General features: G+C 41.3%; 1 protein-coding gene across 7 annotated transcripts in view; it reads right to left on the reverse strand.

The window, feature by feature from the left end:
- cadpsa (Ca2+-dependent activator protein for secretion a) overlaps positions 1 to 22,742 on the reverse strand; it is a 131,533-nt gene that overhangs the window by 101,781 nt on the left and 7,010 nt on the right. For all 7 annotated transcript variants that reach the window (XM_037490298.2, XM_062563812.1, XM_062563811.1 and 4 more), the window contains 2 exons: positions 5,616 to 5,729; positions 989 to 1,321 (listed from right to left, as the gene is read on the reverse strand). In XM_037490298.2, coding sequence (XP_037346195.2) covers positions 989 to 1,321; positions 5,616 to 5,729 — 447 coding nt within the window. The remainder of the gene's footprint in view (positions 1 to 988; positions 1,322 to 5,615; positions 5,730 to 22,742) is intronic.

Consider the following 22,742-nt stretch of genomic DNA (forward strand, 5'->3'; position numbering starts at 1 on the left):
CTTTCTAAACCAAACAGGAGACAGAGCAGGACCCTTTAGGACCGTATTAGGAGGTAATCATTTGGATTCTAGGTGAATTAAATGTCTAAACAGCAAGTTTATGGTGGCCCTCAAACATACACTAACTGGTAAGTTACCACTGTAATATTCTGCGACAGGTACTGTGAAGTCGCAGCTCATCACTGTGTTTTTCACAATTATTTAGAGTGAAAACAATAGTTAGGGGTCAGTCATTTTGGAGAATTCAGTCAAATAAGTAAAACTGTAGTTCCAGTAGACTTTTGTCCCCAAGGTTATGTTTCTTTAAAAATCAGCACCATTTTTGGTCAAATCACGGTTACCATCAGTGTCTTAGGTCAATGCTGATGGTACAGACAATCACAGACAATAACAAACCCGGAACTCTTATAGCTACCTTGACTAGCGCCAAAATACGGGAACACGCACCTTCCCAGACCTCCCCCAATCACTGGCCGCCCTGCCCAAGTGAGGGGAATGACATCACACACGTACGGAACAGACACTCCTGAACAGGGTCGCTACACTATTCTAACACTTATTGATTCCCACACTACATTAGGTTCTTGTAGGATTTAAACTTACTGCCAAGCAATCATGAGTCTGAAAAAAACTGCATTTCCTTGTGTGTCTGGTTGTATAGAAGTCTATGAGAAAATGACTCAACTCATCTTTTTTTTCCCTTAGTAAATATTGTAAAAATTTAAAGTTAAATAGACCATAAAGCAGAGGATGCTTTAGGGCGTGGCTACCTTGTCACTAACGAGCATTGTCTGTCCTTGAAGTTCTGTTTTTTGGACCTCTCAAACTTATTCAGTGTTGGGTTGAATTTAGACCCACCCTCTCGTTTTATTTTTGGTTGCAAAAAGACTACCGCAAATACTGTTATTATGCCACATAAATAAACAGCCGAAGGAAAAAATGAAGAGACATATATGAAATGTTGAACACCATACAATTGAGGACTTACCTGGCAGGCATTATAGAGGAGCTGGTGTTCAAACTTCTTGATGCCCAGGATCTGCTGGAACATCTCGTACAGCTGGTCCTTGCTGAGGATGAGCTCAGAGGCGGCACTGGCCGTCATTCTCTGCTGGTGCTTCCTGGGGTCTTCTTCTCCTCGGTAGATGGTGTCGAATTTGGCGATCCAGGAGCTCAGCACTGTCTCTTTACTCAGGCCGTCAATCTCAGGCAGACTGCGTACCCGCTTCTCAATGTGCTTCTTAAAAACCTCCCGGGAATCGCTGGCCGAGCAACCACCGCTCTGCACCATCCTGGACACACGGTCACTTTTCAGGAAGATCTGCAATCAAACAGTGGACTGATAGATTAGTTGTTTGTTTTATCCAAAAGATTGCTGGTCGACAAATGATTTCTTTGGTTATTATTGACAGTGAGGTCTGCGCATTCTTCAAGATTTCAAGGACAGCACCTTCTATTTGTTCTTTCACTTTCCAGTTATATTCCATTGGCCCACATTTTATTGAGATATTCTAAAAATATAAAATATAAACCAAAGTATTAAAACGATGTACACTGCTGATAGCCAGTGTACATATATGTTTGCCTCTGTTATTACCTTCCTAACGTTTCTTTTCTACCAATTGACATAATAGGTAGAAAGGTTAGGTAGCCAGCTGACTCGGCCGTGTCGGCTAGCTAAGCTGTGTTCCAGCTCGATGCGGCCAATTGTGAGCCAGCTTTGGCCCATTTCATTCATGCCATATCTGGCCCAGATGTAGCTGTTACAGACATGGCCCTATTCTGGCTCAGACATGGCTACCGGGTTTATCGGCACCAGCACTAAAGTAGGTTCTGGCCCAATGATGGCTGCCGAACATGGGCCAAATCAGGCATTATAGATTCAGGCTTATTCTGGTTGCGACATTGGAGCGAGGTTTATCTGCAACCAGCACTGAAACAGGTTGTGGCCCGTTAATGGCTGCCAAACCTGGGCCAGATCTGGCATTACAGAATCAGGCCTATTCAGACTGAGACATGTTGAGAGAAAGAAAATTGGTTGTCTGTCCGGTTGCTGAGGGACATAGACAGCAGAATTTTGCATTTGTGAGTACAGTGTGCACTGTTCTCGAATCTAAGATGAACCTGGATGGCAGCCTCGATGTTGCCGTCTCTTATTTTTTCAGCCCAGCTCTCTGGTTGCAATCACCAGGGGAAAACCTTTGAACACTCATGCAAGCTTTCAACTTAACTCTGAAGAGTATTTAGCCCGAGTATTTAGCCCGCTAGCCCGAGTGCCTCCAGGTTCGACCGACGTCTCGCTGCCACATTGCTAGCCAGCACGACCCCAACTGTTTACCCTGCCGGGATCTTTCCGTCTGGTTAGCAGACCTGTAAGGGTTGTCATGCTAACATGCTGGAAGCTCTCCAAACTACCAGCCTGCTAGTCTGAGGACCCTGCGTCCCATCTCAATCTTGCCTTCTTGTCAAAGAAACTGCAACGTATTGTTGCTCCATATCTCTAAGCCCACCTCATCTACAAAGATCTGTTACAGCCATTTCAATGAGGTTTATTTTATTATATTGCTATATTATTAAATCAATGATTTACGTTTTATTTTCAAAACAGGAAAGGATATGTAATTTGTCAGGTGACAGGAACCAGAAAGTGAATGAACAATATGGCTCAGAACTGCTGTTTGAAGTAGTAGTTTTTTCAATCCAGTTGAGTCTGGCTGCATCCTATTCCCTTTTGATAGCATCGTTGGTATGTATTGTTTTATAAATGTTCTTTTGTTCATCATCTCAGATTATTATTTGTGTGACAATGTTTAGTTTTGTATATTTTTGTGCAGATGGTCTATCGAGTAATTTGGGTTGGTAACTGTTTGGCTATGCTGTCATTAAAGTTCATATGACTTAATAAATAACTAGCAATAAATCAGCAGTAAATAAAAAAGTAGTGGTCAAAGACAATGTATTTCGTTTGTGTTTATTATGTCTTTTGTGTGTTTTAGTTTTACTCTTTTTCTCAGGTCAATAAACTTGTGGCCAACGGATGACTTTGGTGGTGATGTTGGAAAAGAGTTCGTCTAACTGCAAAGGTGTATCGGAGCGCATTTATCGAGGGCGCCATAACATCTTAAACAAATAATATTACATTGCACGCATGTAATAGCATCCCTCAAGGTTGTCTCATATAAACCTACACAATAAAAAAAGTATTGTAAACTGGCTTTGTGAATGTTTGTAAAAGAACCTTGCAGACCTCGTACTCGCACTTTTTCATTCTTCATCAACTCATCCACTGTTTTTAGTAAGTATTTGTTTTTTTATTTGTAGGGCTGTCTAAATCAACACAATAATCTATGCGATGTGAGATGAATGCAATAAAATATTTTAATTCCTGTTACAAGAGTCCGAGGCAGTAGTTGAAGATGGAGATAGCTTTTTGCATTGGAAGGGAAACAAGCAGAGGAATTCCTCTGTCAAACAGAACGGGAAGAGTGGAAAACACTTTACAAGCTAGCTGCATGGCTACCGCCTACCTCTATCTCAACATCTACCCAGCGCTCTGTAATCTACCAAAATGCATTCATGTAATACTTGATAGCACCACAACTGATATTGACTGAGAGGCCTTCGAAATCCGAGCTACATTGAACTCACCAGGAGACCACTCCCAGGGGGCATGGCCACTGACTTTCACACCTTTACTGATTCAATTCAATTCAATTCATTTTGTATAGCCCAAAATCGCAAATTACAAATTTGCCTCAGAGGGCTTTACAGTCTGTACACATGCAACATCCTCTGTCCCGAAACCCTCACATCATCTGTATAAATACTTGTAGGCAGCCATTGTTCTCGAGTTCGCTGGTTGTTGACAACGGCATGGTCTAGGGATGGTCATAAGACTGTCCTGTGGACTGTTGGTTGCGGAGACCAGCGGCTCCTCAGCTTAGATGTTCTTTTTAGCATAACACCTTTTCCTTTATTAAATATTTTGTATTTTAACTGTTCATTCCAAGATGTCTCCCGTCCATCTGGTGTTTCTTCATTTTTTTCAACATACTACTACACAGTATGAGTTTTAATTATTTTAATTTAATGTAATTTGGGCTTTCTGTCTTATTTAAATAATATAACATGTTATTATATCATATATTCTAACATATGAGATATTATAATGTGTCATTTGGCATTTGTTTGTTTGTGGTTGCAAAATAATTGTTTATAACTTAAGATAAAAACAACATGTACCTTTCATTGGCCTATGGTTTTCACTTGATATCTTTTCTGGACATACATTCATGACCAAACAATGTGATCTTGACTGTCTGGATTTTGTAAGTAAGAAGTGTGTTTTTGTGACAAGGAGAATATAATCAACTGGGGCGTCTCAGCAGAGTCGTCAGCCGTAGCTCGTGATTTTGGGTGGTTAGTTTCTGTCACCTGCTGTAGGACTCCTCATACCCTTTGTTCCTATTTTTAGCAGTTTCTATCTCATCTCCTTTCCGTTTGCCTGCATCAGTTTGAGCCTCAATCTAAATCCGGTCTGGGAGATTTTTGGTTTTAATTTAATTGGATAACCTGTGCCTCCAGCTTCAGTTAAATATAATTCTATTCTTATTTGGCTTCCTTGTGTAACCACCGTACGTGATACTGCAGCCCAACAGATGCACTTTTGTAGAACCCAACAGATCGACTCTCCACCACTATTACTATAAACATACCCTATTCTTAAAAGACGGAGGCCTATAGAGATGTACAGGTACTATTATTAACAAAGTATGAATATTATTTAAAAAATATATATGGAAAGATAATCTCTGAGGGTTCCATTAATGAACAAGATATTTCTGCATGTGCTTTACTCCTCCACTAAATGGGAATGAATCTCCGCATCTCCAAAGACTGTTAAAGATTTAAGAAGTGTGAAGAAGAGGGAACATTAGAATAGAAAACCTGTGTGGGACTGCATTTGTGTTAGATAGGCATAATTCAGAGTCTTAATTTGATATTCAACTTAAAAGCACAAATTACATCTGAGTTTGTTTCATTTTTTGCTGTGTTATTATATTATGTAATTTACCAACTTACCATTGTAAACTTAAGCCATGTACTAATGTCTTATGTGCGTAACTTCTTAGAAAACATTGCGTTAATCAAGTGTTGAAATCCATCAGAATACTCGGCAAGATTTTGAATGTGATGACAACATTTTGCAATGATAAAGATCTCAAGTTCATCATACTCGCTGTGAGTAGCTACGCTTCTATTCAAGTTGTAAATGAACAGCTTAACTCACACTGTGAAGAGATGATTCTAGCTCATCCGTCTATTTTTTTTTCCTGGTCTATTCTTGATAAATCCGGCTCGCTGAATCCGGGTGGTATGGGAGCAAATTAGTAAGACTGCGTGTGCAAGCTCTGCATCATTTATCAGACATGATATCTCCCCTGAGGTTGGGACACTCTTCTTCACATTATTAGTGTTCCTGTTTGGACAAATTCACTATGCAAAAGGAACTATGGAGGCTTCTTAGCAGGGTTAACAAAAGACTATATGAAAAATCCGTTTAAGTATACTGGCGACAGAGTTTAACATCCATGCAACAGGTAATACAGACTTGCCTCGTAGTAGCTCTGGACAGCGTTGATGAAGGCTTCATCAGCAACGATCTGGGTTTCTCCGTTTAGGAACGCCTGAAAACGCTCTTTGACGGTCTGCAGATGCTGCCTACTGATCTGAAAGAGAAGTAACATGAGCCAAAGAGGATACAAGATATTAAACTTAATTAAAAATAATGAATACTAATAATAATACTAATAAATAAAAACTATGCATAGATAATGTTACCTGGAAAAATGAACTCAAAAGCTATTACAGTGGTTTTCAATCTTAAATATTGACCCTAAAATAGATCCTTTTAAATCACTTGAGCGTACAAAGCCCCGACTTGTTCATCCAACAGGACATAAAACTGTTTCCAAACACTCATTGCACACCAAAATAACCTTAAATCAAAAGTTGTATAACATTTAGGTAAATCCCATTTTACTGTGCTTTGAACTTTTTTTAAATTTTGGAGTATTTGACTATGCGTCTACATCCTGTTGCTTTCACACACTAAAGACATAGTGCCATTCATACTTGTGCGAGCTGTGATGTGTTATGGTTGAAGTTACCCAATAAACATTACAATATGCGGAACTGAATCCTCCTTCAACAAATATAATTACAGTACCATCAAAAAAACAAATGATAGCCTCCCTCCCTGCCAGCAGACTCCGCACCCACAGGCCAGTCTTTGTCCGCAGCCCTGGTAACCGTTACCATGGACACTGCAGCAGTATTAGATTAGAGCTTCTATAATGGGGGTTAAAGGTCACTGTTCAGATTTACTACAGTCATCCCAACTGTATGCCAATGTATATCCATAACATATCGGTTGTGAGTCAGCGTGAAGTCTCACTTTATTGAAGAACTAAACGAGCTAATAACTATTTTCTCTAAAAACTCTAGCAGCTTTATTCATTTTCAGACAGCCAGTAGCATGATTTAGTTGGCTTAGACATAGTTACAAACTATAGTAACAGGGTACCAGACCCCTCAATAATTCTCGTGCTTTTATAAAAGCTAAAGATCATGGGAAAATCAATTCCATGGGGAAATACCTCCAATAAACACAACATTTAGTACATCTCTAATCCAGTTCCCAGTGTTCACAAGTGTGTGCGTGTATGAGTCGGTGTGTCTGTATGTTGGGATGTAACTATGATTTAAAGTTTATAATGCAATGTGAGTAAATGTATACTGAGCCTCACCTTTGGAAAACAGCTTTCTTTTGACATATACATTCCCTGCCTTTCTATAAAGCCCAGTAATACAATTGTCAAATCATATTTGAGTTGCTTTTATTGAGCTGATATCAAAGTAAATTTATATGTTGTGTTTTGTATCTATGGTGAGGGCTTGAATGGAATTTAATTGAAATATTTTCATGGGAGACTTTGTGATATCCACAAATATCGTATTGTTTGTTTTCCAAAGAATCAATATATGATGGTATTGTTATTTACGCTCCGTCTGCTGTGTGCTGATTTGTACATTATATCCACAGACATGCATTCTGTTTCACCCATTGGTTGTCTCCCAGTCAGGAGGTCTTGAGAATCTTCATCATAGTGAAGAATAACAAGGATCACCTCATTTTATTTACCTCAATTTATTAAACTATTATCTCAACTGAATATCATCCAACTGTGGGTTTGACTGTAATGGATCACCCTGCCACAATATTAATATATTCTTCTCTACAATCCAGTTGGAGTGTTCCAAAAGTACCCTGTGCTCATACTCACAGATGACAACTTGACAGCTCTGTACCTGATATGATTATATCTAAATTAAGGGTCCATTTAGATTTTTTGCTCAATAGATAGGTCTGCCATGAGAGACAAGGGAACTGGGTATCTGAGAGGTATATTCAGACAATGGATAGAAGGTTAGTAGGTATGTAATAACTGTAACTGTGTCTATCTAGATTTTTTGTGAGGATAAAGGGGAACCCCTATGAGTGATCTGATGTGTAAAAATTAGGGCTGTCAAATGATTAAATATTTTAATCAAATTAATCAGATTTTTCAGTGGATTAATCAGGATTAATCACTATTTGCAATTACACCTTAATCCTAACCATTTTTTCTTTCTGAAATGCATACCAAAGATAAATAACAGGACACAGATACATAATCATTATTATTATCATCATTATTATTTTTTACATGAATACACGTTATTGATATTTGACTTGGTTTAATTCATTCCAGAAAATAATCAAAGCAATGTTATTTGATAAGTTACAGACTTATTTCCCTGCATGGCTCTAGAAGGGTAAACGAGTCGGCAAAACGAGTTTGTGCTCCTGATGGTCCAGGGCTGCGAGGACCAGACATGTCAACCCTCCCGATATTTCCGGGGGACTACCGAATTTCAAAGTTCCTCCCGAAAATCTCCCGGACTGACCTTTCTGCCGAATTTCCACCGGACAATAATAAAAGTTACACCTTGAAGTCGTTGATCGCCAGCACCCCCCCACGTTGACCGCTAGCACCACCCGCACTCCCCCCCCGGTCGGTCTGGAACAAAGCTGGTATTGTGCTGGTCAAATGATCTGAGGTTGATTTTGTTAATGGCCTGCGAACATTTAGCGTGGACTGGCGCAAACGACTTGCTGAACCTGACAGCCTGACATATGCCTGCAGGTGGCAGTAATGTGTTGTATAGGATGAAGTGCATTCCCTAGAGGAAGAGGTACTTTCCTGACCTGAATAATTTGTCACACTGCGTGAAATGTGTTAAAAAAATTATTTTACACGTAATTAACAACAAACAACTAATTAACGTCGTTAACGCGCTATTTTTGACAGCCCTAGTAAAAATGTGTGTATTTGTGTTATTGGTGAAGAAAAAAATGAATAAAACGTTGTGTAAATTGCTTAAAATGAAATACAATCACTAACAGCGGCAACATGGAGATAGTACGCTAAAACCTCATCTGCATGATAGCCCCATGTGTGGACAGGTTATAGATAGAAACTACTATAATGGATGCTTTTGTGCAGGCCTCAGTGCTGACAAACAACAGAAGTCAGAATCTAGATTTTCTAGTTCGGCTCTGGATGGCCGATTCAACAACTTTTTTAATCGACTGATCCAACTAAAACCCACGTGAACATGACAGCTTCCCTAGCCAGGGGAAAGTGCCAATTGGCTTAAACCCCCTTTAAGGGGGAGTGTGTGATTAACAGGTTGTCTAAAGATGTCCATGATTTTAATAGTGACAAAGTCATCAGTTATCAGGCTGTTCTTGTAAATCGCTTAAAGCTCTCCAGTTGATTCAGAATGCTGCAGCACGTGTATTAACAAGAACTAAGAAATGGGATCATATAACTCCTGTATTAACTTCTCTGCACTGGCTTCCTGTTAAATCAAGAATAGAATTTAAGGTACTTCTCCTCACCTACAAGGCACTTGCTGGCGAGGCACCGTCTTATCTTAAAGAGCTTGTTACACTGTATTGCCCTACAAGGCATCTGCGCTTTGTAGATGCTGGGGTACTTGTGGTTCCTACAGTTTTAAAAAGTAGGATGGGGGCCAGAGCCTTCAGTTATCAAGCTCCTTTTTTGTGGGACCAGCTTCCACTTTCGAGGGCAGACTCGATCAGCTCATTTAAGATAAAACTTTCCTTTTTTGATCCTTATAGTTAGGGCTGGCTCAGGTTAGCCTGGACCAGCCCTTAGTTAAGCTGCTCTAGGCTTCGAATGCCGGGGCACTTCTTAGAACACACTGAGCCCCTCTCTCACTCTCACTCTCACTCTCACTCTCTCCTTCCACAATCATCCATGTTTTATCAATGTACATCACTAATTCAGCTTCTTTCCGGGAGTTCTTTGTGCTTTCTCGGCTAGCAGGTCTCCGTGGATCGTAGTTTTGTGCGGACCCCGGTTCTGACTCCTGGCATGGCTCTGCTGACACCTGCTGCTGCCATCATCATTACTTTAAACATGATTCATATTACTGTCATCATAAACATCTTTCTGCTCTCCCTCCCCACAGAAGCCTCTGTGGATGGTGGTTCTATCTGATGGTGGTTGTCCCTGCAGTGGTCCTGCCGTACACTTGTTCTGCTACTTGCAATTACTTGTAACATTTCTGTTAGTAGAATTGAATGTATTGTACATCTTTTACATTGTTTATTCTGTACACATGACATCCATTGCAGTCTGTCCATCCCGGGAGAGGGATCCCTCCTCTGACGTTCTCTCTAAGGTTTCTTCCCTTTTTTCTCCATCGACATATTTGTCCCGTATTTTCCTCCACAACTTTGTTCACCCCTTAATCGGCAAACTGACGTTGCAGTAAAAAATCTTCGTTTTAATAATGGCGGAATTACCAAATTATATAACTATGAAACTGGAAATGTGAGACTCCTGAAAGGATGTAGTTAGAGCAGACCTTTCACAGCCTTGCGGACTGCGTGAGCTCGCGTAGCTTTTGACGAAAGTTTAGAAAGATGGGTCGACACATGCAATCACGCAAGAGGGGGCAAAAAGGCATGTAAGGGGCACGCAAGGGGCTCTTGCGTCTGCTTTTCCTTGCGTTTCTCTGAAAACGCAGAAGCATAAACTAGGCTATAGAGTTATCTCTCCTCTCTTACCGTAGTTAGGTTACCAATAAAAGGTAAGCCTACTAGTTCTTTGCGTTCAGCCAGCTACTCAAACAGACAAGCCTGTTCCAAAAGAATCCCCCCAAAAGAAAAAAATTGACGTGATTAATATGGATTTGCATTAACGTTGTTAATAAAGTGTTTAACTGACAGCACTAGTTATTACTACTCATTAATATTTATGAATCTCATATGATCAGGCCTAATATTGACTTCCTCTGCAGCATTCTCCTTGCACAACGTTCGTAATAGAATACAAAAAGTGAATCAGATGACTGAATGCAATCTAAAGGCTGCTCACATAACCTAGAATATCCACATTTTATTTATTGTCATTTCCAATTCTACTCTTCGCTCTCTTTCCTAAATGTATCGTTCCCCTCCAGTTGTGCATGTGAAGAGGCATCTGTTCTAACGTAGCGCCTTGTTACCACTGCCTCTCCAGGGACAAGATGACAGAGAAAGAAGAGTGAGACCAACGACAGGAGCATTCCAGGGAGGGGGAGAAGAGTGACACACAAAGGAAATCAGGAAAGGGGGGGTGAGAAATAGAGAATGAAATAAAGGCAAAATATTAATATTGATAGAAAAGATGAGATAACTTGTCGAAGTTTGACACATACCAGTCCAATGGTGAGCTTTGAGAATGTAAATGTTTATTAGACAGCAGGACAACAGCCATGTTGTCTCTAGATTTGACAAATAATGAATCATAATTAATAATTATTGACTGATTATTGATTTGGTTTTAATCAACATGGTGACCAGCGAGTCAGCAGCCAGATAAACTTTACTTACATTTGAAAGTGAGTTATCAACTCAAACGTTATAACAAACTGCTACAAATGTTAGAACAAAAAACAAGGTACTCAAGTTTAGAAATTGTGTGTCCAGTTTGTAAATTTTACCAGCTTGCATACTTTAACTTAATATTGTTAACTGTTTCACTTTTCCTAATTTCTTCAATGTGATTAGTGCAATTTTGGATAAAATGTGCATGCAGGATGAAAAAAAATAAATAAAAAGTAAAGCAATGTGCATTTGTGCTACTGCGTTAATATGTAATGCCAAAATCTATATACTATTGTTTTTTTTTTTACATCTTGATACATTTTCCTCATATTTGCCTTACAATTACAAAATTACTATTAGCAAAATGTACATGGTTTAACAAATTTAAAATGACCTGAAAATAATCTTCTCTCAGCCTGAAATATATCGTCTTCCAATGCCACTGGCAGTGATGGATGTCTTCCAAAATCACATGAAATAAGACAATGATCAGAAGAAGACCATCTTTTGCTCCATTTAAATGCGCTGCTGGTTGCTAGGCGACGGGAGCGGGAGCGGCAAAGGAAAAGCTGGCAATGCAAACAGGAAATCTCCTGTCCAACTCTGTCTCATTTCTCATTCCGGAGATCATTCTGTCCAGCCTTCATGGCCTTCAATGGCCGTGACCCACGTAGACCATGAAAGGCAAAGAATGCAGAACGAGGATCAGGACACAAGTGCTTACCGTGTGAACATTTCTTAAAAAGAGGATACGATATTAAGAACTCTAACAGGCTAGCTTGTCTCCTCCCTCAAAACCTAAAACTTGAATTTTGCCCACAGAAAGACGTATGGATGGACACCAGTGCCTTGTGCCAGCAGAGTCTCTAGTGTGAGTGGAGGAAGGCCAGACACTACAGCTGCCATCTGGGATATGTGTATGTAAATGCTTCAGCACGCTCCTGGACTAGAGCTGGATGTGGCTCACTCATGTCTGACAGCGGTTGGTATTCTAGGGCTTATTCCCTTCATCAGATCATTTTGACATAGCAGTTTGATAGATATGTCAACTTAATATATTTTGCTTGGAGGGGATTCAACAAAAAACAGGTGTGCCCATTTGTCATGAGTTCCAGAGGCTATGCCCGTCCTTATTGTCCTTAAGTGTCCTTATGGAGGTAGAGCATTCTGATGGGTATGTCCTATCTGCAGGTTCATCTGACTGGTAAAATACTGGTCCATGTGAGCATATAGCTCTATGTGTTAGGACACTAGCGGCAAAGGTGAGCTGCAGTGGATGAGCCGCTATTTGCTCGCTTCAAACAACATGCTGGCATGGTTCGACAACTGCCCCCTGCCGCTGCACACAGCGCTGTGAGTTTATTCATAAAGATTAATACACACTCAGGGTGTGGCTCAGGCTATACAATGTAACATCAAGGATCCATCGAAGGCCACACTCCTTTCTCCCTCCCATCAGGGAACAAGCTGGAGCTCCGTGGTGATGACATAACATCAGATAGACGTTTAATCCCAGATTACTCATAGACCAACAAAGGATTGAGAAAGTGTTCATCAGGGCGCGACACTCACACACAGGATTTTCACATGAATGCAGGGCAGCAGCAAATGCTTTCCAGCTCACACAAACACACACACACACCTTACCTCATGCTGAGGCCTTATGCCGAGTAAAGAAGGGAAAGTATGCTTTAAATCTTTTGTTTAGAATTCAATTTCAACACTTGTCCTGAACCTCACAGCGATGGCACGGTGTTTAACATTGAAAGGGATTGTGTATAAAGACAGCTTCACAAAAGCCGCCCACTCGCTACTGGCACATGGATCCGAAAATTTGAATTACGACCAACTTCCTGACTTGCCAACAAACTATTAGTGTCAAAAATACTGTACTTGACCCATTCCCTGGCATTATAATATTCTGTTTCTTGAGCTGTGTCACACTTGTGTAGAGCATTCCATTAGATGGATTTCACTAATCTTGCATTGGAAGAACACATATAAGTCCTGGAAAAAAACAGCTTGGAGTCCTTCATCTGGATTAGTCCTGTGAAAGCAGGCACGTTGTGTATAAGTGTAGAGTGGCGTCTGGGCCTGTAGATGGCTGGGCAGCTTATTGTGCTGACGCAGTGTGATGTTACACAAACAAGTTGGTAGACTTTGGTTTAAAAGAGTAGATAGTTGAAGCTGCATCCGGAGAGTACATCACTGTGGATCAGCTAGATCGATGGTGTTTTTTAAATAAAGAGCACACCTTGTGAAAGCTAAATATCTTCTCAACCCCCAAAAGTTTAATTAAAGGTCTAGTGTGTCGGATCTGGTAAGTTTGCAGATTTTCCCCTAACTGAAACTTTTCCAGTGTGCAAAGTGTGTAGGAGAACAACGAAGGCTGATGCAAATAACTCGAAAATACCATGGCCCTTTTGGTTGATCATTTTTGGCCTATAATAGAAACATGGTTGACCTCTGTATGTATCTATAATTGGAACATTCTACTATGATGCACACTGAGCATGTTTAGGTGTGTAAACAGATAACATCTGGAGACATCCTACATGCATATATATTTAAATATTATACATGTTACAGAATGTGCAGGCAAAGTGCTCAATGGAAGGTGGTGGTATGGCCCTGCTCTTTGTGGAAAGCTTCTAGTGAAGGGAAGCTGTAAGGAATTTTCCAGTGGGCTGCCTGAAAGGACTCATCATGCTAATTGCCCTGTGGCCCTGTAAACCGCGCTGATGAGGATCATGTTAGAGTCTCAATAGATTGAATCGGTACGATGACTCACCCACAGCCTAATTACACCTTTTAAAAGTGGACGTCTCACAAGAGCTCCGGGCACTGTAGCCAGTGTATGTTCATGCGAGTGCCGTGTGTGTGTTTAACCGTGTGGGTTTGTGTTTGAACACAACTGACAAGGCTTTTATCACAATAAGCGGTCTACGTGCTGTACTCCTGAATTATGCAAACCCAATTTATCTGTTTTTACAACACACACACAAATGTGATGCCAACCTTTGATGATATCATTAAAAAAGGTTTTCCTATATTAACAGCCAATTCTATAGTTATAGACACTGATCCGAACACAGAGAAAACAGGTTAGTGTTTAATTCAGTGACACATTGAAGTGATTTGGTATTGTTTTAGCTGTATTTTAGTGGCCTGCTCTCTTCTGCATGACTGGACTGAAACAAAAACTTTAACTCACAAATAATGTTTTTTCAACAAATAATCAAGCTGGAGCTTATATTACCCAAAGTGCAACTGGGCCACCGATCAAGTTTGGTTGTAGACTCAGGTTACAGCGTTGGGGCATAAGCTGGGCATTGCAGTGAGACATTTGACTTGAAAAGTTTGTAGCGACCCTCCTCCAATATCCTATGGGTCCCTGGGGTTTTGGTTGTTTGTTGCCGGTGATGCGAGGTTGCCCTAGCCTAAATACATTCTCCATTTGGCACCAGGGGAGCTCAGAGAAAAGAGCTTTGGGTCTGGCATGACACCGGTGCTGTGTTTATGTTTATTTCTGTTGTTTTGTGCTCACTGCCTTACATCCAGTGTTGGGAAAGTTCACTTTCTACATGAACTAGTTTAAAGTTCAGTTCACACATTTTAAAATGAACTAGTTCAGTTCATAGTTCAAACTTAAAAATATTTGAACTAAGTTCACAGTTCCAACTAGTTCCGTTATTTTTTTCTATATATTGCTCCAAGCTATTATTTTTCAAAATTATTGCCGGAGCCCATATAGAACCACAGACAGCAATTATTTTATCAGTTTTAACACTGAAGCTATGCATGAGATTTAATCTTCATATCCAATTTTGAATCCTTATCCAACCAGGGTTTACATTAGCATTGAGGGGACAGCATTTGAGACCAAAAAAATGCGTAAAATACGAAGTATTTAGTCACTTCTGGCATAATTTTCATCAACAAGCCGAGGACGGTCAGCAGCAGTTCCTGCACATGAGGACATGTCTCCCTGAGATGATTCTGTGAGTGACGGCTGCGTGTTGCATGTGAGAGCTGGTTTTTTAATAAAACGTTTTTAAATAAGGAAAAAAAACACGACAGTTATCTTTAAGGTGCAAATGTTTGCAAAGAAAGGGCAGATTCCTCCCATCCTCACCGACCTTGTCAGTAACTTCATAAAACTAATTTAAATTATTATACGCTGCGTCTTTGCTACACGCAGCTGTCGCCTCCATGCATTTCTTTTTTTTTTGATGACGCATGCGCGGTGCAACACTGGAGGCTGGTGTTGCTAGATTGGGTGTTTTTTTCCACTACTAAGCTACTAAGGCGCGTTTACGGTTTGTTTTCTATAGAAATCTGGCACCCCATTAAACAATGTTAACCTGAAAGAACGTTCCGTTCACAGACACCAGAATGAACGAGTTCACAGTAACGTTCATCGGGCATTAATACAGTACGTTCAGTTCACGTTCGCACAAAATATGAACGAGTTCATGAATTATCGTTCAATGAACGTGTTCAGGCACAACACTGCTTACATCCATACAAGCGTTGCCCTACAAATACCTCCACATTACATTGTTTGATTCATTTTCTTAAAAATAAATTGTTTCCTCTTTTGTCTCCCTGTTTTGTTGCAATCTGAGAGCCGGGTTGTTACAAGTTGGAAAAAAAAAAAAAGATTCGCCCATGAGCTCTAATGAACTGCCATGAGTGTTGTCATTTAGTGTGCCTTTATTCTATGCTGTTTTTAGCCATTAGGAAAGCAACACATAAAAGCTCATCAAATGTGATGTTAACAAATGATATGTACTCAATAAATACAATAATGATATACAGTATATTATTGGGAAAAAATTGTTGGTAGGTAGGAAAAATACTGTAAACTAAGAATGCTTCCCAACAGCATAAATTCCTCAGGTACAATTGCACAGTTTGGAGGAACTCTGCTGGTACCTTGTTCCAAACATCTTGGAGAACTACCTAAAGACTCACTCTGGGTAAATCCTTGTGTTGTCATGGCTGTGATGTGCAGGCAGAAGCAGGACTCAAAAGTAGAGTTCGAAGTGAAAAAAGGAACTTTAAATAAATCCAAAAATCAAAACCGCCAATGAGGAAAACTAAGGACACTTAGGCAGGGGATACAAGCGAGACGCATTCGTTGACAGCGTTCCGACAGTGACGCCAACAACATGCAAACAAGCACAACATGCAATGACGCGACCGGGGTCAAGAGACTAACATGGCAGACAGGACAAGGCAGGAAGTGAAGTTACATGTGTCCCTTCATGTAATCCCAGACGGATTGGACAATGTTATGATCAGGGCTCTGTGGGGACCATATCATCACTTCCATGACTTCTTGTTCTCCTTCACGCCGAAGATAGCTTTTAAGGACATTTGGGGTTGTTGACCTGCTGCAGAAAAAATTGGTGCTAATCATAAGCCTCTTTGATGGCATTGCATGATGGATAAGTATTTCTTAGCTTTGAGGACACCCAGTAATCCTCACTATATCTAGTGTATCCAAAGCTCCACTAGTCAGTGTTGGCTCTCAGCAGTTCAGATTCAGAGGAGTCTAAAACTAGAACACTAGACTAGACACTAGACCTGTAAAGCAGCAACAAATGAAGCTTAGGCGAAAATTCAGTCAGGAAGACTGGACAGGCGTTGCCATTCCCGGTAGGCTTGCTCTCTCTATGGGGGCACACGGCCAGCTGATTAGGGGTGGGATCAGGTAGTACCAGCCAACCAGATGTGGGTGATGTTACCGTAAACCAATTGCATCAGTGCTGGCAAACGTTAAAAGAATGTTCTCTCTCTCTACTGCCAGCTTCCTCTGTTTTAATGTGCTCTGAGGTGTCAGTTCCCTCCTCTCTTACAGCGATGCAGTCACTCTCCACCCCTGATGAAAGACGGCTTTGGTCCACATCTGGCTGTATTTACACCAACGGCCTATGGACTGGACCCGAGGGCAAGCCGTGTTTAACTAAACATTATTTTGCTCATTATGCTAAGTTGACTCATGGGTTAGACCACGTGTCAAAAGGTGGAATGTTACGTGCACTTAATGAGACGTGATTTACAAAAGGGTTCACAGCACAAAAATTTTGTTCTGCATGTGTCACCTATTCTACTCACAATGTAGGCAGGCCCGTGGGCGTGTCCAGCCAGGCTGCACACCCACCACCAACCCGCCCATTTGAGCACATTATGATGGATTTGAGTTATCTCCATCTGAAGGTAAGAAACACTGTCTGGTGATGGTAGACATGTTTTCCAAGTGGGTTGAGGTTTTTCCATCAAGCAAACAAACCGCTGCAACAGTGGCCAAGGTTCTGATTTCTGAAATCATTCCTCGATGGGGCATTCCGGCTAAAATATCAAGCGACAATGGTTCTCATTTGGTCAACGAGGCCATTACAGAATTAAGTGCATACCTGGGTATTGATTTAAAAACACACTGCGCATACCATCCAGCCAGTGGAGAGGCTGTGGAACGAGAAAATGGCACACTCAAAACCAAATTGGCAAAGTGCTGTGCAGACACAGGTCTGCCCTGGACAAAAGCCCTGACTCTAGTGTTGATGTACATGCGTATGAGAAAACGAACACGAAGCAACCTGAGTCCCTTCGAGATATTGTTTGGTTTTCCTCCTCACGCAGGAACCGAGGCACCGACGGCACCACTCCCTTCAACCGCGTTATGTGAACATGAAATGTTAACATATTGTGCACAACTCTCTTCTGCTCTGTCTAACATACAACAACAGGTTGCAGCCGCCCTCCCGAAACCAGCTGAAGGACCGCTCCACAAACTGAAACCTGGTGACTTTGTGGTGGTAAAAGACTTCAGAAGAAAGAACTGGAAAGCACGACGCTGGCAGGGACCGTTCCAGATTCTCCTTGTCACCCAAACAGCTGTCAAAGTAGCTGAAAGGGCAACTTGGATCCACGCATCCCATTGCAAGAAGGTTCCAGATCCAGTACCAGCAGTGGGCTCAAGCGACCCTACCCCCACAACAAGTGTCAATCAACCGACACCACCGTTGCAGTGACCACGGACGGGTTCACAACGGGCAGTTGACCGACAGACACACAGTGCATTGTGATCTGTGTTGACTGTGTACAACGCGGATACCCCACAAGAAAGAAGGTTGGCAGACTCCACATCCCAACGTGTACCTACGGACCAAAACAAGAAGAAGAACACGACCAGGACCCCTCCACATAGACACAGTAGTCGTTTGTGTCCCTACGGTTTCATTCGTATTATTGCTTGCTTCAGTTTCATTGTATCTTAGCTGATTACAAATCACAAAAAGATGCTATCTAAAGAGTGGTTCTCCCTAATGGAGCGACAACGGCCATGGAGCCCCCTTAGACGACTGGGGGGAACTCAATAACCATGTGTTTATTTGCAAGTGTCACTTTGTGTGTGTTAATTCCATATTTTGTCCTCCACCAGAAACATTTAGACGACTTACGTGACCAACGCGACAACAAAACTCACTCTAACTCGACCATTCGCAACCGCACCAAGAGAGCACTGACCCGCCCAGACAACTGGCTCGACAATGGGATAAACCCATTGAACAAATATTCTGCAAATATGTGGTGGCGCTATGCTCAACACGTAGCGACAAAAGAAAATGCTTCCGACTGTTACGTATGTTCTTTGCTACCCATCAGCTCTAATCAACCACAGTTAACTGTAGCACCCCTGGGGAAGTCTGAAGGTTGTTTCTGCGGGCTCTCGGTTAGTGGGTGGTATCAGCCCGACAAAGACGTGTTTGTATCCGACAGCAACGGAACTTCTTGGTGTTACGACATACTATCTCCATGGGTATGGAATGCCGTTTTAGTCAAAATTAAATAAATGAACAAATACACGGTAATGCATAATGACACTGCATTTCATAATAAATAAATGAATAAAAACACGGTAATGCATAATGACACTGCATTTCATAATAAATAAATGAATAAAAACACGGTAATGCATAATGGCACCGTAATGCATAATGACCCAGTATTTCATTTCACGTTCTTATATGCAAATTAGGGGGCGTGGCTATCTATCACATTCAGAACAGACGACAGAGCCGTGTGCCGTCGACACCGCTAGCGAACGCGGAAGCACCCCCCCCCCCCCCCCCCGATCGAATTGGGTCGCCGCTTGTCATTAAGGGGTAAAGGTGGGTCCCGGAGCCAGACAAGTTGAGAACTACTGGGCTAAGGGACGTGAGAGTGTTGACATAATGGAGGACATCGGTGGGCTCCGAGATAGCATGCTAGCATTAGCGGATCAAATCGATCAACATGGGTTATCTGCAGATACTATTTTGACACATATTGAGGGTTTTCTGGAAGTACTAGGGCTTGCGGTTCCGACTTCGGCAGCTCTAGACAAACGGCCCACCAGTTGAGAAACACTGCCTTAGCCAGCCCTTTTTGCACACGTCTCCGTTGTCTGTTCTGAATGTGATAGATAGCCACGCCCCCTGATTTGCATATAAGAACGTGAAATGAAATACTGGGTCATTATGCATTACGGTGCCATTATGCATTACCGTGTTTTTATTCATTTATTTATTATGAAATGCAGTGTCATTATGCATTACCGTGTTTTTATTCATTTATTTATTATGAAATGCAGTGTCATTATGCATTACCGTGTTTTTATTCATTTATTTATTATAAAATGCAGTGTCATTATGCATTACCGTGTTTTTATTAATTTATTTATTATGAAATGCAGTGTCATTATGCATTACCGTGTATTTGTTCATTTATTTAATTTTGACTAAAACGGCATTCCATACATGGGAGGAGGTAAATAGTTCTATCTGTTCACAACATCACGATATCAAACAGTACTCGGCTAACCAAACGGCTCCGTTCACCCTCCGAGCTCAGGAAAGCCCAACACTTTTTCCTTTATGCTATGCTCGGAATGGGACTCGTTCGGTGGGGAAAACCGACCCTGCTAAGTGTGACACGATCCTCATTGGGGGATTCTCCAAGATTTAAATTGCAATTATGTCAAATTCCAACCTTTCCGAAATGACTGCGCCAAAAACCATAACGTAATCTTTTGCCAAGCCCACTGCAGAAAGGGCTGCAAATGTGCCCATTCATCTCCAAAAATGGTCATGTTCTGGCTGTGGTTTTACTGCATTACATCCGCAAGATTGTCCACTAGATGTTAATTGTTCTGTTTATCATTTCACTTTTCTCCCTGGTGAGAACGGGACTTATCCAGTGTCCAAAAGGTGGTGGTTGTGTGGCACCAGCCTCCGTGTGTCTCTCCCTCCTCAGTGGAGCGGAATATGTGCTCCTGTTGGCGTTACTGATCATACTGTTATTCTCACAGCTACAACAGTGACAAACAAACGATCCAGAAGGGCATTGGATACTGGCCTTAACCCGGATGTCAATTTTGCACCGCACAGCTAAGTCTGGGGCAGCAATGTGCCGGACGAGTTCAAACACGGCAGTACATCAGCTAAAGTTTTGTGGGCACTGTTTCCATGGACGGGAGTGGGAAAAAACACGTTACGATTAGAAACAGTTGATTATCGTTTCAAAAGTTTGTAAACATGACTCTAGCGGGCCTTAAGGGTATTCGCGAGGAAATGACTGCCATGCGTTTAATGATTATGCAGAACCGCATGGTACTAGACCAATTGACTGCTGCACAAGGAGGTGTTTGTGCTATCGTAGGAGAATATTGCTGTACGTTTATCCCTGAAAATGACAAAGACGGAGGCATTATCCATCAGGCAATACAAAATATGACAAAACTTCAGGAATCTATGGCAAAAGACGAATCTCCCTCCCCAGATTGGATCACACGCCTGTGGTATTCTTGGAAAGGAACATTAATACAAGTAACTATTATCCTTGGTGCTCTCTTCGTATTCATAATTTGCGGTATCCCATTGATCCGTTATACAATTTCCCAACTTCTTGCAAAACAAATGACTATGTACAGCCAGGTGCCACCTAACGACTCACCACCAAACTTGTTCCCTGGACATGACTGACAATAACCCCAACAGTGACTCTGACTCCCTTGACGACCTCAACACTTACGACCTCGATACATACGCATAGTGACATTTTTATATCCTCATGTTTCTGTGTTCATTCTTAGTGTTCTAAATTTTGTTTCACATTTGCTTGCTAAACAACCCGAGACTTGGTCTCAGAAAAACATATTTTTTGCAATATTATGTGTGATTAAAGAATAATGAAAAGACTGGAATGTAATGGTAAAATATGTTATAACATAATCTTATGCTAAAAGAGTGATTATTGTCTGTGTTGAAGCAATGTGAGAAGAAAATGGAGACCCAAAAGTTGTCTTTTGCAGCTTTGTGAAGGAGGACAGTCAAACTGGCCTTCACCCGAATGCTCGTACAAAGGAACCCTGTTACTCCTATCTTTGCCTTCATTTGTTTCCTGCTTGATTTATAACTTTTCATTTGTGTTATCTCACAGGTGGTTTAGAGTTTCAGGTTTCAGTATCTCTCGTGTCTGCATACCACCAGAAATGACCTTCATGTGTGTGTATAAGAACTCAGCATTTTCACTGCTCTGAGACGCCATCTCCACAGAGCACCGTGATACGTGCCTGTGTAGTTGACCTCTTGCTTGCAAGCAATAAATGGACTTTCTGCAGCTTTGATCATTTATCAAGACTCGTTTTATTAGACAAATCATTCTCTTCTACCGAGCTTATTGAAATATTCCACAACACATTTCAGCGCGCACCAAAAGCGACCCGCCACCACTCCTGACACCTCCAATCTATAGCAGTAACTGGCACATCAGGAAATTGGAGCAACTTATTCTCTACCACCATCACCAGTGTCTGGACTCCCGAAGGGGGGGATATAGCTCGGCTCAGCATCCTGGCCCCTGGTCTATCCTACGGCAGGATGGAGTCCAAGCCCCAAACACTTTGAAATATCAATATTCATGCATGTTATAATAAAGCAGTGTTCAAACTTCAACAAGTCTCTCCGGATTGAAATGTATTCATAAGACAGGTCTGAACATTAAAGGAACCTTTCAAACAGGGTACAGGCATGGTTATATATTTTGTCAACCCACAGCATCCTAAGCCTGGTGCAGTACCACCCACTTCCCAGCTGACTGGCAAATGTGTTTCAAGTAGGCGTATGAGCTCCAATGTCTGATCTGAACAGGGGATGGCAAATGACCTTTTAATTCTCTGTCAACCTGTACGTCTCCTCTCTAGTACACAGACTCATGTTGTAACTGGGTGTAAGGTGTCATGTGTTTTCAAATGTCTTCCATTCCCAAGCCTTTTACTCCTTCTCTGTACTTAGACCAGTTATTTGACTTCCTAATACAAATTATTTGCACAATAATCCTCTGTTCTTTTCTAACATCCAGACCACTCGGTTACTCTTTTTCTAGTGATGAATCGTCAGATGAGGAATCAAAGCTTCTGGTGTTTGTATCATCCGTTTAACGTTTTGTACACATACGAGTAAGCTTTTCCAATAACTAATCCTAGCAAGTTTAGTGCTGGAGCCAAATAATAATCTACAATGACAAAACTTTCAATGGAACAGAACATGTTACATCAAAATCATTTGAGTGAGTTGAGTATGGCAGCTTGTGCTTTGATTGCCCTTCATATCCTCTAATGGTTGTAGTTTATAAGGGCAGATACACATCAATTGAAGCGAGACACTAATAAAGAAACCGAGACAAACAG

This window comes from Pungitius pungitius, chromosome 8 (genome assembly GCF_949316345.1).
Source record: "Pungitius pungitius chromosome 8, fPunPun2.1, whole genome shotgun sequence".
NCBI lineage: Eukaryota > Metazoa > Chordata > Actinopteri > Perciformes > Gasterosteidae > Pungitius > Pungitius pungitius.